Raw genomic sequence first — 16606 nt, forward strand, 5'->3', positions numbered from 1 at the left:
CCGCCTCCTGGGTTCAAGCAATTCTCCCGCCTCAGCCTCCCAAGTAGTTGGGACTACAGGTGCGCGCCACCATGTCCAGCTCATTTTTGTTTTAGTAGAGACAGGGTTTCACCATGTTGGTCAGGATGGTCTCGATCTCTTGACCTCGTGATCCGCCTGCCTCAGCCTCCCAAAGTGCTGGGATTACAGGCATGAGCCACTGCTCCCAGCAGATGCTTGATTTTTTTAACATCTGATATTTTAATTCAACAACTCCATTTGGTAATACATACCTAAGATCACTAAAAGAAAACTTACACTGAGTTTTTAGATATTTTGATTAATTACCCCCTATTTTAAAACTGGATTGTTTTGGAGCCCTAAAAAATATTTATAGTGGATATTAAAGGTAATTATTCGGGTTTTTAAACTTTTTTTTTAAATTTTACCTGAAAATGTTCATTGTCCCCCTCAAAGAATTAAGTACATCTCACTGCTACCATAGGAAGGATGGAAAACTTTTGAATGGACTATGAATGAATATTAAGTTATTAACTTACTCCAGAAAGAACATACTACACAACGTAGTGAAAGATCATCAGATGTACTCCTGTAACTGATGCACAGAACAGATAAATTTTTTTTTTTTTTTTTTTGAGACAGAGTTTTGCTCTTGTTGCCCAGGCTGGAGTGCAATGGTGCAATCTTGGCTCACTACAACCTCCGCCTCCCAGGTTCAAGCAATTCTCTTGCCTCAGCCTCCCAAGTAGCTGGGACTACAGGCATGTGTCACTATGCCCAGCTAATTTTTGTTTGTTTTTTAGTAGAAACAGGGTTTCTCCATATTGGTCAGGCTGGCCTGAACTCCCGACCTCAGGTGATCCACCCACCTTGGCCTCCCAAAGTGCTGGGATTACAGGCATTAGCCACCGCAAATATCCAAATCTAACAAATATAGTGAGATTATTTGAATTATCAAAAGATTCACCTCAGGGTTTTGGTGGGTTTTGTTATTGTAGTATATTTATATATCACTCTGAATTTGGTGATGGCCAGTGGGATCCACAGATAGAAATACAACAAAACTATTCAAAGCCACCATTATTAAAGACCAACCATAAACATATGTCTCAGTAATAGAAAAAAAAATGTAATAATTCTCCATTTATCCAACTTTGTAATTGAAGTGTTACCAATAATGATTTTCTTTTCCTTGGATGGCTAACATGTCTCTCTGAAGCACTATATTCTGTGTTTTATAATCATTTTGAATAGAAATTAGTACATATGTTATCCACATCCTTAAGCAGGATATAGTCAAAGATAATTTAATTTGATTTATGACTGAATTATGATTAATACAAATTATGCACTATCTTCAAGGACCATACACATATAAAAGTTTCTTACATTTGGCATAAAATGGTCTCAGAATCCTGTACTTAGTAGCACTGTCTATTCTGTTTTGTCTCCTCAAATTCTTGACAATTCCTCAAATCGCTGACAATTCTCAATGCAATAAAATGCCTACCTTTGCTAGTACTAACCCCATCTAATTTTCCTGTTACCTGCTGTAAACTGGGAATATTCTAATAAGCCTGATTAAATAAAGTCAGAAAGTCCTTTGGGCAGAGTAAAGTGGTTTTTGACATTTTTGCACTGGTTTTTGCGGGGAGAAAAATATAGCTATTTTTAGGTACACAGTTGTGTTTCCAAGAATGTAGGTTGTTGGAAACCTGGCCTATAGATATGTGGCCATTTCTACACACAATATAAAATTATTCACAGCTTATGAGAAGTAATTTCAAATACTCAGAAACATTTATTGCATATATTGTATAGACCAGATCTTTTTATTTTTTAATTTTTTTTTTTTGAGATACAGTCTCGCTCTGTCACCCAGGCTGGAGTGCAGTGGAGTGATCACAGCTCACTGCAAACTCTGCCTCTTGGGTTCAAATGATTCTCCTGCCTCAGCCTCCCAAGTAGCTGGGATTACAGGCATGCACCACCACACCTGGCTAATTTTTGTATTTTTTGGTAGAGAAAAATAGGGTTTCACCATGTTGGCCACGTTGGTCTTGAACTCCTGTCCTCAAGTGATCCACCTGCCTCGGCCTCCCAAAGTGCTGGGATTAGAGGTGTGAGCCACTGTGTCCTGCATAGACTGGATCTTGAGGCTACTGATATCTCACTGAAATGGTTCTTAAGCACTGTTAAAAAAATAAATAAAATGCAGAATAAATACTTACCATTGCTATCCATAGAACAACATATTCGTCTATAAAATTATTGAAGTACTGGTCTAAAAACAAAAGACCTGGCCCCAAAAAGACAGTGTCTTGAAGATGCAGTTCACTTTTGGTCATGTGAGCTATCTATAAAAATTAAACAAAATAATTTTATTATTAAGTTTTAAATGTGTTAGCTTTTATTTTTAAGACAGAATTAATTATAACTTTAATTCAGTATTAAAACAGACCTTTTAATCTCACATTTGATATAAAAATACTTTTCTACACCTTCTCAAATTCATGACTGGATAGCTTATTAAAGTTTCCAATGTTTAAATTCCTTGATAACAGAAAGTTGTAAATGATAACTACAGCTAAACAATTAATTTAACTGAATATAACATAACTCCTATCACAGTTTTGCTGGGAGCACAAATAGCTAATTATTATGATTTTGACACCACAAAAGAAAACCTATACATTGTATGAAATAATTTCCAGCTTTGTGTTTGAGGACTAAAGTACATTATTTATATCATGAATCACAAAAATTTCTTACCACTAATTTTTGTGAGACTTTAGCAAAAACACATCCAAACATCAGGGTATAAAGACAAGGATGTTTTTCAAACACATCAGTTGCTGACTTTTTATAGATCATTATTGCCAGTATAATAATTAGTCCTATGTGGAGTCCAGGTGACAAGACACTAGTGCCCTAAGGGATAAAGCAGAAAATCAGTATCACATTTTAACACTGCATTTATTACAATGCAGATATTTTCTAATCACCTATTTTGTGCAAGAGACCTAAAGAACAGTGTGTGATGGTAGTGTATGGCCTACAGGAGTATGCAAACCTTAGTTGTGCTTTTCAAGCTTTCATAGAACCTGAGAGTGACAGAGACATAATACAGTGCCACAGATGTCTGATTCCAGTTTGATATTCACACACGTTTTAAACTGGCTAAAAATTAATGCAGTTTATTCTTCAACTTTTACCATGTTGAAGGCCATCCACATGTAGATTGCCAAATTAACATATTTTTGTGGAGATACTGAAATAAAGCTTATTCTGCCAATTCTGCAAAATATCACTGATTAAGAAGAGTTTAGTTCTATCCAGGTTTCCTTCTTTTTTCCTATTTTCTTCTTATTATTATTACTATTATTTGTGTTTTTAGTAGAAACAGGGTTTCCCTATGTTGCCCAGGCCAGTCTTGAATTCCTGGGCTCAAGCAATCCTCCTGGTCTCAGCTTCCCAAAGTGCTGGGATTACAGGCGTGAGCCACCACGCCCAGCCTATCCTAGTTTCTTTCTACACTAACATCCCCACCTCCTTTTTTATTGCATTCAGACTGCAAATGTTCTTTTATGTAAAACTGTACAGTCTAGATTATTACATTTTTATCTATGTGAATCAGTATCCTCTCAGCACTGCTTATCCTAAACAAAATATTGAAATAAGTTTGGTATTGAGGTTATTAAATCTATAACCAATTTAAATGGGTTCAGAAGAACAGCTTTATTCTTTATTAAATGTACATGTTTTAAGGTAGAACTTACTATAAAGTTACAGTAATAGTATAATACAAAATTTTTTCATAAGATACTATACAGTAATAAATTATAAAAATCTAATAGCACTTTATATTATGGTTCTTAGATTTCACTCAAGAAAAAAAATCCACTCCTAAAAAAGAAAAACACCAGTTTAAGAGTTTGAAACCAACCACTTTCTAACTTGTGTTTAAGTCCTTCAAACATCTAACAGTTATTTTTTACGAAAATATTCTCTAGAGTAGACAATGATCATACTAAATCTTGTTTTCTTTAGTGGAACTTACGTTCCAACTAATGTTCTATGTTATCATCCACGGTCAAGCAACATATATTCCTAAGCACAGTACTATATTGAGATCAACTGACAAAACACCCCAAAAAATGACAACTTTTCCAAATATATCAGAACTTATATTTCTAGATAAGTTGTATACTTTGCTTTTGAATTATGTTTATAAAATGTATTCATAAATATTGATAATTTATGAATTATGAGGATCCCTTTGAGATTGTCTTGAAAGTCAATTTACAAGTCTTTTAAAAGAATGAGACTCTTTTTTCTAAAAATGCTATATCTAATGCCCTAAAAAAGGCATTCTAACAATGTTTTGGTATAAGATGGTATCACTGGATTAAGTATTTGTCTTCTTCTGTTCAACTACCTTGAAAATGATAATAGACTTTTTAAAAACATAAGTGTTGTATTTGCTTAAAAAGTTGGCAGGAATCCCAACTCTTTCCCACTTAAAAGTACTGAAGTTTTTTTTAAAAAATGAATACAAAAGTTTATATGTAATACTTGCATGAGCAAGGTGTAAAGAACACAGCACAAAGTATATCCACTTAAGAATTATGGTTAACAATTTTACCTTTTGAAATATTAGAATAGTTCTTTTAAATATATGTCAGTGAAACTTCAATAAAATTTATGTGATGAATAATAAATTACCCCATATGTGAAACCATGGACCTCTGGCTGCTTTCCTGCCTTCAATTAGAAATTCATACATTCCCTCCTCTTCTTCCTATCCTCTATTAGTTCAAGGCATAAAATGCAGGAAAACAAATGGCAACTCCTAATTATGTGCAGTAATGAAACTAGATGTCAGAAAAGTCTATGTAGAGCAAGGCTGTAGAAAGAGGAAAGTATTTTATCAGTCTAAACTATTTTTAAACTGCTTTTGTACTTATGTGCCTAAATTGAATTCTTTAAGATACTTAGTTTCCTTCCCCGTTCTTGAACTTTGACATATTTTAATCTTAAAGCTGGTGATGGGAAAATTTATTATAAAATTAATAATTTATATATAAAATTAATAATTTATTATAAAATTAATACTGAATGATGACATTAATGCCTTACTGCTATAGTGGATCCATTCTTGCCAACACCACCATGGAGGATAACATGGAAATAATTTGAACAGGAAAATATTACTCCACCTAGTACTCCAAGAACTGGAAGGATCTTCAATTTTATTTCTAGAATGGGAATCTTTAGGAGTAGAAGAAAGAAACAAATAATTAAGACAACAGAATTTTGTTTTTTTTTATTAAATAATAAAGAAACATAATGATAAGCCCTGTACAATACATTACCCTTTTCTTGTGATCAAACCTTAACTTCTGGAATATTGTCCAAAGTGATAACTTTAAAACTTTTTTATTTTTCTAGTTTTTAAATTTTTATTATTTTCTTCAGACTAGTCAAGTGCAGTAGTGATGGGGGGAAAGAGAAGAGCAAGGAGTTCAATCTGTAACCGTGAGCAATCATTTGAGATAACTGACTACCTTTGGACAGTCTAAAGTGACTTTTTTGGAAACTGCTTTATTCATAAGTGAAGAATGAATCTGTAACTATGATTAAATGTTTAATCTCATAAGCTTTCATCTGACTTAAACATGAAAAAGGATAGTTCCCTTGAATTTAGTAGCTTCTAAAAAGTAGCATCACAGGAAATGGAGACACCATGATCTGCATCATAAATATAACGAATATGATGTGTATGCATGCAAAAAATCTGTGTAGTTAATATCCAGGATTAAATCTCTAGCAATATATTTACCTGTTGGTCAATTGCTGTTCAAGAAAACTTCCAAAGGCAGCAAAGGATTTAAAAAACAGTAACAATGAATTGCCAGAAGCTGTAGGCTGCTATGTTTAGAAAACATACTGAAATAATATACCAAAATTTGTGGAAACTACAGGTTAATAATTAAATTTAGAAAACCTGAATCAAAATCAAGTATTCTTGTTGGTAAGAATAAGCAGGTATGTTTTCTTCCTATGATACTGCCAAAACATTGAGTGAAACAATTTTAAGATTCAATTCCAAATTTAAGACAACCACACCTGACATAATAACTAGAGTTGTCAAACTGCTTCTAGGTCTACATTTCTTTTCTTTTCTTTTTTTTTTTTTTTTTTGAGATGGAGTCGCCCAGGGTGGGAGTGAAATGGCATGATCTCGGCTCACTGCAACCTCTGCCCCCCAGGTTCAAGTGATTCTCCTGCCTCAGCTGGGATTACAGGTGCCTACCACCACACCCGGCTAATTTTTGTATTTTCAGTAGAGATGAGGTTTTGCCATGTTGGTCAGGCTGGTCTTGAACTCCTGACCTCAGGTGATCCACCCGTACATTTACGTTCTTATGGGCACAACCTGAACAGTCACTATAAAAAACACATACCCTCCCTCTGGTATCTTATATGGGCCAATGGTAGCATATCCTTGATTCTATTTATTCTTACATGATGAGCGAGAACATGAATGTACTGGGGAATGTATCACTACTACGTGAAAACATCCCCAAGGTCTATTTTGGAGCCTATTGACAAATGATAATTGGCAATTCTGATACTAAATGCTATAGGAACTCTTTAAAAAAAAAAAAAAAGAGGTGGGGTCTTGCTCTGTTGCTCAGGCAGGAGTGTAGTCAGTGGCATGATCATGGCTCACTGCAGCCTGGAATTCCTGGGCTCAATCAACCCTCCTGCCTCAGCCTCCTGAGTAGCTGGGATTACAGGTGCATGCTACCATGCCCAGCTAAAATTTAAAAGAATTTTTGTAGAGACAAGGTCTTGCTATGTTGCCCAGGCCGGTCTTGAACTCCTGGCCTCATACTGTCTTTTTAATGGAGTTAATTTTTTAGAGTGGTTTTAGGCTTGCAACAGAATTTGAGTGGAAAAGGATATAGCCACCCCTTCCCCTGCCAACAACATCCTACACCGGAGTGGTACATTTGTTACAACTAGTGAACCTACATTGACACATCATTATCACCCAAAGTTCATAGTTTACATTAGAGTTCAATCTTGGTGTTGTACATTCTATGTGCTATGACAAATGTATAATGACACGTAGCCACTATTTAGTATCATACAAAATAGTTTTACTGCCCTAAAAATTCTCTGTGCTTCACCTATTCATCCCTTCCTCCTCCAACCCCTGGTAACTTCTTTATCTTTTTACTGTCTCTATAATTTTGCATTTTTAAAAAATGTCATACAATTGGAATCACACAATATGCAGCCTTTTCAGATTGGCTTCTTTCTCTTAGTAATAAACATTTAAGGTTCCTTCATAACTTCTTGGAACTCCATAAGTTCCTTGCATAACTTCTTTTCATGGCTTGATAGCTCATTTCTTTTTAGCATCATTTATCCATTCACCTACTGAAGGATGTCTTAGTTGCTTTCAAGTTTTGGCAATTATGAATAAAGCTGCTATAAACATTTGCATACAGGTTTTTATGTAGACCTAGGTTTTCAAATCATTTAGGTAAATAACAAGGAGTGCGACTGCTGATCATGTGGCAAAGGTATGTTTAGTTCTGTATCATTTACTATTTTTACTAGACATATAGTTTGGTGATTACATACAGTCTGAAATCAGACTGTTTAATTCCTAGCTCCAGTACTTCTCATGTGTCCTTGGACAAATTACTTAATTATCCTAAGACTTATTTATAAAACAGAATAATAATAATATCTATTTCATATGATTCTTCTGAGGGGCAGATAAAACTGATGGCAAGTGTTTAGGAACATAAGTATTGAATGACTGTTAGTTGTTGACTCTTGATACCCTTATTGTTATTCTTAACACTATGAGCAGAAAGTGTGAGTCAGTTAGCCAGTATCATGGACTTAGGTTGTGATAACAAGACAATTGTTCCTTCAGAAATGTTATTTTGCAAAAAAAGCTTAAATTTATGACAGTGGCCTCCCAAAAGCCAACTTTTATGAAAATACTGAGGCCACCAACTGGGTAGAAAATAAAAACGTTCCTTAATATGGAAATCTTTACCTCAAAGTAGATTATAAAAATGCAAATTAACTACTTTCCTAATATTGAGGGACAAGTTTTAAATGTAAAATATTGTACTGGATTTATTTTTTAAATATTTATTTTATTTCACCCTGGAAAACGTTATTCCAATGTGGGTTTTTTGTTGTTGTTTTTGTTTTATTTGGTATTAGGGAAATGAGGTTGTTTTCTTCTATGTGGCAATATATTCATGCACAGGAGAAAATGCCATAAGGCATATAGGATAATACACATCATAAAATAAAAGAAAAAATGTTAAGGCATGGAAAAAATATTAAATACACTAATAAAAAAAGAAAAAAATTAAATATAATGCTAAGGATTTGTGAAAAAAATTAACAATGCAATACTTTTTTCTAAATACTTTAAAAGTACTTAAATATAAATTTAAATATTCGCATTTACCGTATAGTCCCACATTGTTGCTCCTCCAAATGCAGACAACACAAAGACAATCACTAAAGCTATCTGAATTTCAGTTACATCCACTCTAAAAGAGGAAGGACAAAGAATAGATAAGGTATTTGTAAATAAAATTCCTCAATATGGAGGTTAATCACATATTAAATAGCAAAGATGTAAAAATCTCTATAGTATTAGTTTATTTTTACTTTTACTTCCATTATTGAATTATCAGCTGACTACACTGTTAAGTTAAAAAAGTTACAGAACAATTTGTGCCCACTCATAGGTAACAGTATAGGAAGAGAGAAAAACAACATATACCACACATCAAATTGCTAATAGTTATCACTGAAGTTATGAAGACTTTTATTTTCTACTTTATGAACTCCTGTAATGTCTGAAGTTTTTTTATAACAATTATTTACTACTCCTGTACATAAGGAAAAATTATAATAAAAACAACCATATGATTTAAGGCAAATTTAAATATTCCCAGGGCAGTTTCACTTAAAAAGTAGTGAAAATTCCAATAGTCTTCTTTATTGAGGTACTAATAGTCATTATAGTTTTTTAGTTTCCATAGACATTTTCCCACTAATTAACATGTTTAAATTTCTTAAAAAACCAGTAACCAACCAACATCAGTCCCTCTAGTCTGCATTCCCCTGAAGCTGTCACTCTCTTTCCTAATGCTCCACGAATAGGCTCACTGAAAATTAGTCAACATTTGTAATTTTCTTCTCTCTTCATATTTGTTGTTTAACTCACTGTAGTCTGGCTTTTGGCCCCATTATTCTACTAAAATTGTTAAGGCACTCTCCTGATTTTCCTACCTTTCTGGAGCTCTTCTCACGCTCCTTCGTATACTGCCTCTTCATCTGTATCTTAAATGGTGCTTTCAGAATTCCATCTGGAATTTTATAGTCTGTGAAGAATTTTATCTATATTTAAAACTACCTTCTACATGCTAATCACCTCTAAATACTCATCTCCAATCTACATTTTTTTCTGACTTCCAGATTTTTATATCTGTCTACATACTTTACATCTCTGCCTGGATGCCCCAATGTCTTTAGATGGAGGTAATACCCACCTTACAGGGTAAATGTGATGAATAAATAAGATAATGCATGTGAAGCACTTTGTACAATGCCTGAAATATGTAAGTGCTCAATAGGTGGTAAATACAATTATGCCATAATTTAGAATCAACTGCCTGAAGCCTGGCCCTCTGCTTAATGATCCATAGTTTTGAGCTTCTTCTGCCATTTATCATTAGAGATTTTTTTCAAAGCTACTGTTTCTCCTTTTCAGCAATAAAGTGAGGCTTAAAAGAATCAGTAGACATGGGAAGCCAAAGCCAAGAATGAGCTTGTTTTTAAAAGGATGACAAAAAATGACAAAGTTCTTAAAAGGATCGGACCGAGAGGGAGCTATATGAGAAAGAGGAACAGAGAATAGCATTCCTGCTTTGTGTACTATTTCCTGGTCTCTAAGAAAGATGCACCAGAGGCAGATAATACTATCTAATGGTTAGCACTAGCATTCACAAGGTGCTTTTACCTTATCTCACCAATTGTCTACCACAGCTGAGAGTCTCAGCTCTCAGTCACCTGTCGCTGGTGACTGTTGGCAAGGGAGGGTCCCCTTTTTGTGCACATGAAGATTCGACCAAAAAAGGACCTTAGACTCCATACTGCATTATTTTATTATACAAATCAAATGCTTTTTTAAGTACTGCATATCCTTTTTCTGTATTATTCAGGTCCCTTAATTTTCTTTTTTTCCTCTCGATTGTAAACTTGGGCTAGTGATTAAGTTGGAGAAGGGGAGAAGAGAAATAAAATTATTATCAAATAATGTAACTATAACACACGGAATACCTAAAAGACTTAAGGTATAGCATTTATAGATACTCCAATGAATTAATTTAAATTACTGATTGAAGCTTTGTTCTCCTTATTATCGATGAATGACATAACAGATTGTGAAAATGAATTCAATTATATTTTAAAATGTACAACTTAAAAAACATACTTACTTTCCAAATCTCAACACGCCTGAAACATAAGTCTGCCAATGAGCACAATAAAACACAAACATCCCAATAAAAGAGCAGAAAAACAACCAGTCAGGATGAGTTCCTAAGCGAGCGGCGATTGAAGCTCCCACTGCCATAAATACTGAAAGAAACAAAGTTTAAGAACCATTAAGAATTAAAAATAATTTATCAAATAATTGCCCTATGCTGTTTACAAATACAGAGTTTTAAGGAAATAATCATGGCATTAAAATAAGGTACACTTATCAAAATGAATTCTTGGACATATTTTTTAAACAACTGCATTATTTGCTTCCAAATGTATATCCATCCAGTAAACAGACCATTCAAACAGCTCAGTTCATTTTGTTTTTAAGGTATCATTAAAAAAAAACTTCAATAATTTACCTGTGGAAAGAGAGTCACAACCATGGTCAAAGAGTTCCCCTAAAGGAGAACAAGAATTTGTTCTTCTGGCTTGTTTTCCATCAATAGCATCCAGTGACTGGTAGATAAAAAGTCCCAGTGCACATAAAAGGTATGCCCAGTATGGTGCCTACAAAAAATGTAAATAAAATAAAGATTGTTAAGTGATAATAAGCTTTTTGAAAATAGCTCAACCTAAGGCTTTGCACTTTGTATTACAAATAACATTCCTAACCCTCATTCTACAGATGAGAATTAAATTCAGAAATCAAATTAATTGCTTTAAGACATCTAAGTAGAGGGTCACAGAAGTCCATAATGTGAAAAGCACAAAGTTAAACAACTGAGCAAGGATTAGGCCCCTGATCTTGATTCTTACATCCATGGCTCTTTTAATATAATACTATGCATATATGCCACAGATTCGAAATTACTCACTAAATTTTTACTGTAAAAAAAGACCTTAGGGGCCAATTGCCAACCTCTGCTTCCATTCATGATGGAGTATCAGGGACTAGATTTACTTCCACCTTACATAACTAGAAAGGCAATAAAATATATGAAAAAAACAGTTTTCAGACATTATAGGCTGTGCAGGCTTGTGATCCCTGAGAGAAGGGAAACAAATAAGATAAGCCCTGCGACTGCGCCAGCTAACTTCCCAGAGTCAGTTTCCAGGCCATAGTGCAGGAATGGGACCAGAACAGAGTCCAGCAATCTTGCTGTGTTGAAGAGAAACACAAAGTTCAGGAAGGACAAGGCAGTTAGGACTTGTGAAGCAGAGTGCCTGTGAGGACAGAGTTGCACAGAGAGAGGAGCACAAGTTGTGGAGGCCTTACAGAAGGGTATCTCTCGGTCTTTGGCTGAGAACTCACCTGTGCCTGAATGAGACAAAACTAACAAAGGCCAGGGAGAGAAGCACTGCAATGCAGAAGGTCAGACAATTCTCAAAGCTCATACAAGGCTGGGACATTCATGTTCCCACCAGGCAAAGCAGAAAGCCTCACTTGGGACACTGGGTAAAGTTCTCAGAAGCAGCAGGCATAAATTAACCCTAGACTGAAGGCTTCTCTGGACAGCCTCCCTAACAAAACCTAAAATCCAGCCTCAAAAGGATTCAAGTAATTCCTGGCAACTTAACTGCAGCCAGCACATAGTACGTCTTAGGGGAAAAAAATCTAGTATTTCAAAATGTAAAATTCACAAGGTATGGCACTCAGTAAAAAATTACCAGTAATGCAAAGAAGCAGGAAAATATAATCGACAACTAGGAGTAAAATCAATATAATCAGAATGTAATCAGAATCAATATGAACAGAAATAATGGAATTAGCAAATGAGGACATCAAAATTGTTATTATAAATATGCTCCACATGTTCAAGAAAGTAGAGGAAAATGAACATTATAAGCAGAAATGGAAGAAGAGACTCAAGTGAAACCTCTAGAAATGAAAAATACAATATTTGAATTGTAAAATAAACTGAGTGATATCAACAGCATATTAGACACCACAGAAGATCAGTGAGCATGTACCAATAGACTACCAATGGAAACTACCCAAAATGACCTAAAAATAATTGAACTGTGCATCAGTGAGCGGCGGGACAATAGAAAGCAGTCTAGCACATATGCAACTGGAGTCTTAAAAGAAAAGAGCAAATGGGGCATGAAAAATATAAAAAGAAATGAAGGATGAAAAATTTCCAATGTTGATGAAGTCTATAAACTCACATGTCCAAGAAGCTCAACAAACCCCAACCAGAATAAATGCTTTTTAAAAGTCCACCAAGGCACATCATAATCAAATCAATGAAAACTAGTAAGAAGGAGAAAATCACAGGTCAGGCGCAGTGGCTCACACCTATAACCCTATCACTTTGGGAGACGAAGTTTGGGCAGATTGCTTAAGCCCAGGAATTCAAGACCAGCCTGGGCAACATGGTGAACCCCATCTCTACAAAAAATATAAAAATTAGCCCAGTGAAGTGGCGTACGCTTGTAGTCCCAGCTACTTAGGAGGCTGAAGTGGGAGGATCGCCCTAGACTGGGGAAGTCAAGGCTGCAGTGAACAGTGATACTGTCACTGCACTCCAGCCTGGGTGACAGAGCGAGGCCCTATTTCAAAAAATAAAATAAATAAAATATCAAATTCAGTTCCACAATTTAAGAAAGGGTAAACAGAAAACTGAGCAATCACCATGACAGTATAAAAATGAAAAACAACACATCCCACCTAGAATCTTTTGAAAAAATCCCAAAGTGTTTTGCAGAGAACAATTCTGTTAACTCTTTTCAAACTAGTAAATTCTTTTTTAAAGATACATTTTATTATGTATACAACATGGTATTAAGGGATATGAAGATAGATAGACACGGTACTATACTGAAGCAAATTAACATATCCATCATCTCCATAGTTACCCATTTTTTTGTTTTTGTGACAAGAGCAGCTAAAATTTATTCATTTTACAGTTTAATTTTTTTTAACCTCTACCCCTCAGGTTGTACACTAGAGCTCATCTTCCCAAGCTGTAATGTTGTATCCTTTGACCTGCCTCTTCCCATTTCCTCCTCTTTATCCCCCTCTGCTCCTGATAACCAGTTTCGTTCTCTGTCTCTGAATTTTTTTTCAGATTCCATGTATAAGTAGGATCAAGATCACACAATATTTCTCTTTCTGTGTCTGGCTTGTTTCACTTAGCATAATGTCTTCCAGGCTGAATCATATTGTGGCATTTGGCAAGATTTTGTTCTTTTTTTAGGGCTCAATAATACTCCATTGTGTATACTAAAGTTTCTGTTTCTTTATCCATTCATACGTCAACATTTAGGCTGTTTCTGTATTTTGGAAATTGGGAATAATGCTACAATGAACATGGGAGTGCAAATATCTTTTTAAGGTGGTGATTTCATTTCCTTTGGTATAGTTTTCCAATTTTTGTTCTTATATTTAGGTATTTTATCCATTTGGAGTTTATTTTTGTATACGGTATAATGTAAGGTCCAATTTCCTTCTTTTGGCATATGGAAATCATTTTCCCAGCATCATTTATTGAAAAGACTATCCTTTCCCCATTGTGTCTTCTTGGTGCCCTGTCAAAAATTAGTTGAGCATATCAAACTAGCAAACTCTTACCCATTTTTTCTACTATGAGAAATTGTTTTTAATTTTGATGATCAAAGGAAAGCAAAGTTACATGTCAAACATGTAAAATTTGAAGTTGAAGTTATTAAAATTCATAATGACAAAATGTCAGAGGGAAGTTCCATTTCTCTATGTAACTCCTTATACTGAAAATCTGGAGCTTCTCAAGGAGAAATCTAAAAGTCAACATTAAAAGCTTAATTCTGACCTCTGATCTGAGAAACTAGCTGCAAGCAGGTCTAATAGTCAGGTATTAACAGAAATTCATACTGAAATAAATTTGATTAACCCTTACACCACAACTGGAAGTGACTCTGCCCCAAATTGTAACCTGCTCTTCATTTAGAAAAGGAAATGAAGACTGTTCACCATTTAAAACTACTTCATTAGGATACTAGAGACATTAAAATTTACAATTTAAACAGGGAGAAACTGGGAGTTTAAACAGGGAAGAGAGGAAGTCCAGGGAGAAACCAAGGTTTCTGGCTGAAAGTGAAAGGTTTACTGGAGTCAGCGACTACATCCATGTTCCTGGAATAGATAATTTACAAGAGATAATATTGCAAAGGTAATGTGATCTTAAACAGTACAACAAAGGGCATTTCTTTTCTTTCTTTTTTTCCTCTTTTTTTTGTTCTGGAGACAGGGTCTTGCTCTGTCACCCAGGCTGGAGTGCAGTGGAGGATCTTGGCTCACTGCAACCTCCACTTCCTAAATCCAAGCAATCCTCCCCCTTACCCTCCCAAGTAGCTGAGGTTATAGGCGTGCACCACCACGCCTGGCTAAATTTTTGTATTTTTGTATTTAGACCTCATTTCGCCATATTCCCAAGGGTCCAATTCCTGACCTCAAGTGATCTACCTGCCTCAGCCTCCCAAAGTGCTAAGATTACAGGCCACAGTCCCGGTTGACAAAGGGCATTTCTAATGTCTTATTTTATTTGATACGAAAATCCACAGAGACAGGGCAGTTATTATCATTTTCTTTTTATTAAAGATGAAAGTGAAACATATAGAGTGATAATTTACATCAAGGCAAGCACTTAGGCTGGGGCCAGAAACTAGATCAGGTCTTCGGACTTGCCCTTTGATGAGATTTATCCTGCCACAGGTCACACAGACTGAATGGAAGTCTTCACCTGAATTCTCAAAAACTCCCTATTCCATCAAACCTGCTGAGAAGCACTTTACCCCTCACACAATTCAATTTCAAGTGGCAGTGAGCCACAGCAAATGATCTTCCAATATCTGGTTCACTCCTTTTCCAATTCTTCCCAAATCTTTCCAAGTTTTCCCAGTCTTCCCAAGGCCTCAGGAGCCAGCCCTATCTTCTCTTTTCCCTTCGGTCACTACCTCCATTCCTAGCTGGAAGATATTAAATAGTTTGCATTTTCTCGCTTTCTTTCTAACTTGTTATCCCTGCGAACAGGCTGGGATTTATTTGGCCAGGCACAGCAGAACAACTTCCTTCCAGATGTCCCTTTCCAAAACCGGTACAATTATAGAAAAGACTCTTTTTTTTTTTTTTTAAAAAAACACAAGGTCTCATTCTGTCGCCCAGGCTGGAGTGCAGAGGCACATGCTATAACCTCAGACCCCTGGGCTCATGCAATCCTCCCACCTCAACCTCCTCAGTAGCTAGGACTACAGGCATTTGCCACCATGCCCGGTTAATTTTTTAAATTTTTTGTAGAGAAAGCATCTGGCTATATTACCCAGGCTGGTCTCAAACTCCTGGTCTCAAACAATCCTTCTGCCTCAGGCTCCCAAAGTGCTGGGATTATAGGCAGCCACCATGCCCGGCCAGAAGAGACTCTTGACGGAAGCAGGAGCTACAGAGCCTCCCTAACTCAATTCTAGTTTTCATGTTCACTTCAAAATTTTTAAATGTAGGATGAAAAAATTACTCTTGATTGTGAATTATAAAGTCATAAGCAATGTATCAGGCTACTTCTATAGAAGAAACCTATTCCAAGTAGTTGAATTTCTCTAGGTCATATTCCATTCTAACATTTAAAGTTTTTATGGCTGGGTGTGGTGGCTCACACCTGTAATCCCAGCAGGGGAGGCCAAGGTCAGCTGATCACTTGAGGTTAGTAGTTTGAGACAAGCCTGGCCAACATGATAAAAACCTGTCTCTACTAAAAATACAAAAATTAGCCGGCTGTGGTGGTGTACTCCTGTAATCCCAGCTACTCGGGAGGCTGAGGCACAAGAATCGCTTGAAGCTGGGAGGCAGAGGTTGAAGTGAGTCACTGCACTCCAGCTTGGCAATACAGCGAAACCCTGTCTCAAATTAAATAAATAAATAAATAAGTTTTAAATTATATAGTTTTCATAATATCTACTGTATTGAGGCGAGACAGCAGGCATCTACTTCTCTTCTGGCCCACAACCCTGTAACTCACTGCGAAACAGCATTTGTACCTTCATCTTGGTCTCCCTAATCAGTGCCACCTGCCCCCCACACACCCAAACCCAA

At 35.7% G+C, this 16606-nt stretch overlaps 1 protein-coding gene across 4 annotated transcripts in view; it reads right to left on the minus strand.

The window, feature by feature from the left end:
• CHPT1 (choline phosphotransferase 1) overlaps nt 1-16606 on the minus strand; it is a 39366-nt gene that overhangs the window by 12906 nt on the left and 9854 nt on the right. For 3 of the 4 annotated variants that reach the window (XR_010343840.1, XR_001110100.3, XM_012469232.2), the window contains exons 2-7: nt 10962-11109; nt 10554-10695; nt 8513-8597; nt 5140-5271; nt 2773-2931; nt 2232-2357 (exon numbers count right to left, since the gene is read on the minus strand). Coding sequence is in view for 2 of the 4 variants with exons in the window: in XM_012469232.2 (XP_012324655.1) it covers nt 2232-2357; nt 2773-2931; nt 5140-5271; nt 8513-8597; nt 10554-10695; nt 10962-11109 (792 nt within the window). In the remaining 2 variants the exon portion in view is untranslated. The remainder of the gene's footprint in view (nt 1-2231; nt 2358-2772; nt 2932-5139; nt 5272-8512; nt 8598-10553; nt 10696-10961; nt 11110-16606) is intronic. The other variant, XM_012469234.2, reaches the window with a different exon arrangement.

This window comes from Aotus nancymaae, unplaced genomic scaffold (assembly GCF_030222135.1).
Source record: "Aotus nancymaae isolate 86718 unplaced genomic scaffold, 86718_ANA_hifiasm-v0.15.2.pri h1tg000021l, whole genome shotgun sequence".
NCBI lineage: Eukaryota > Metazoa > Chordata > Mammalia > Primates > Aotidae > Aotus > Aotus nancymaae.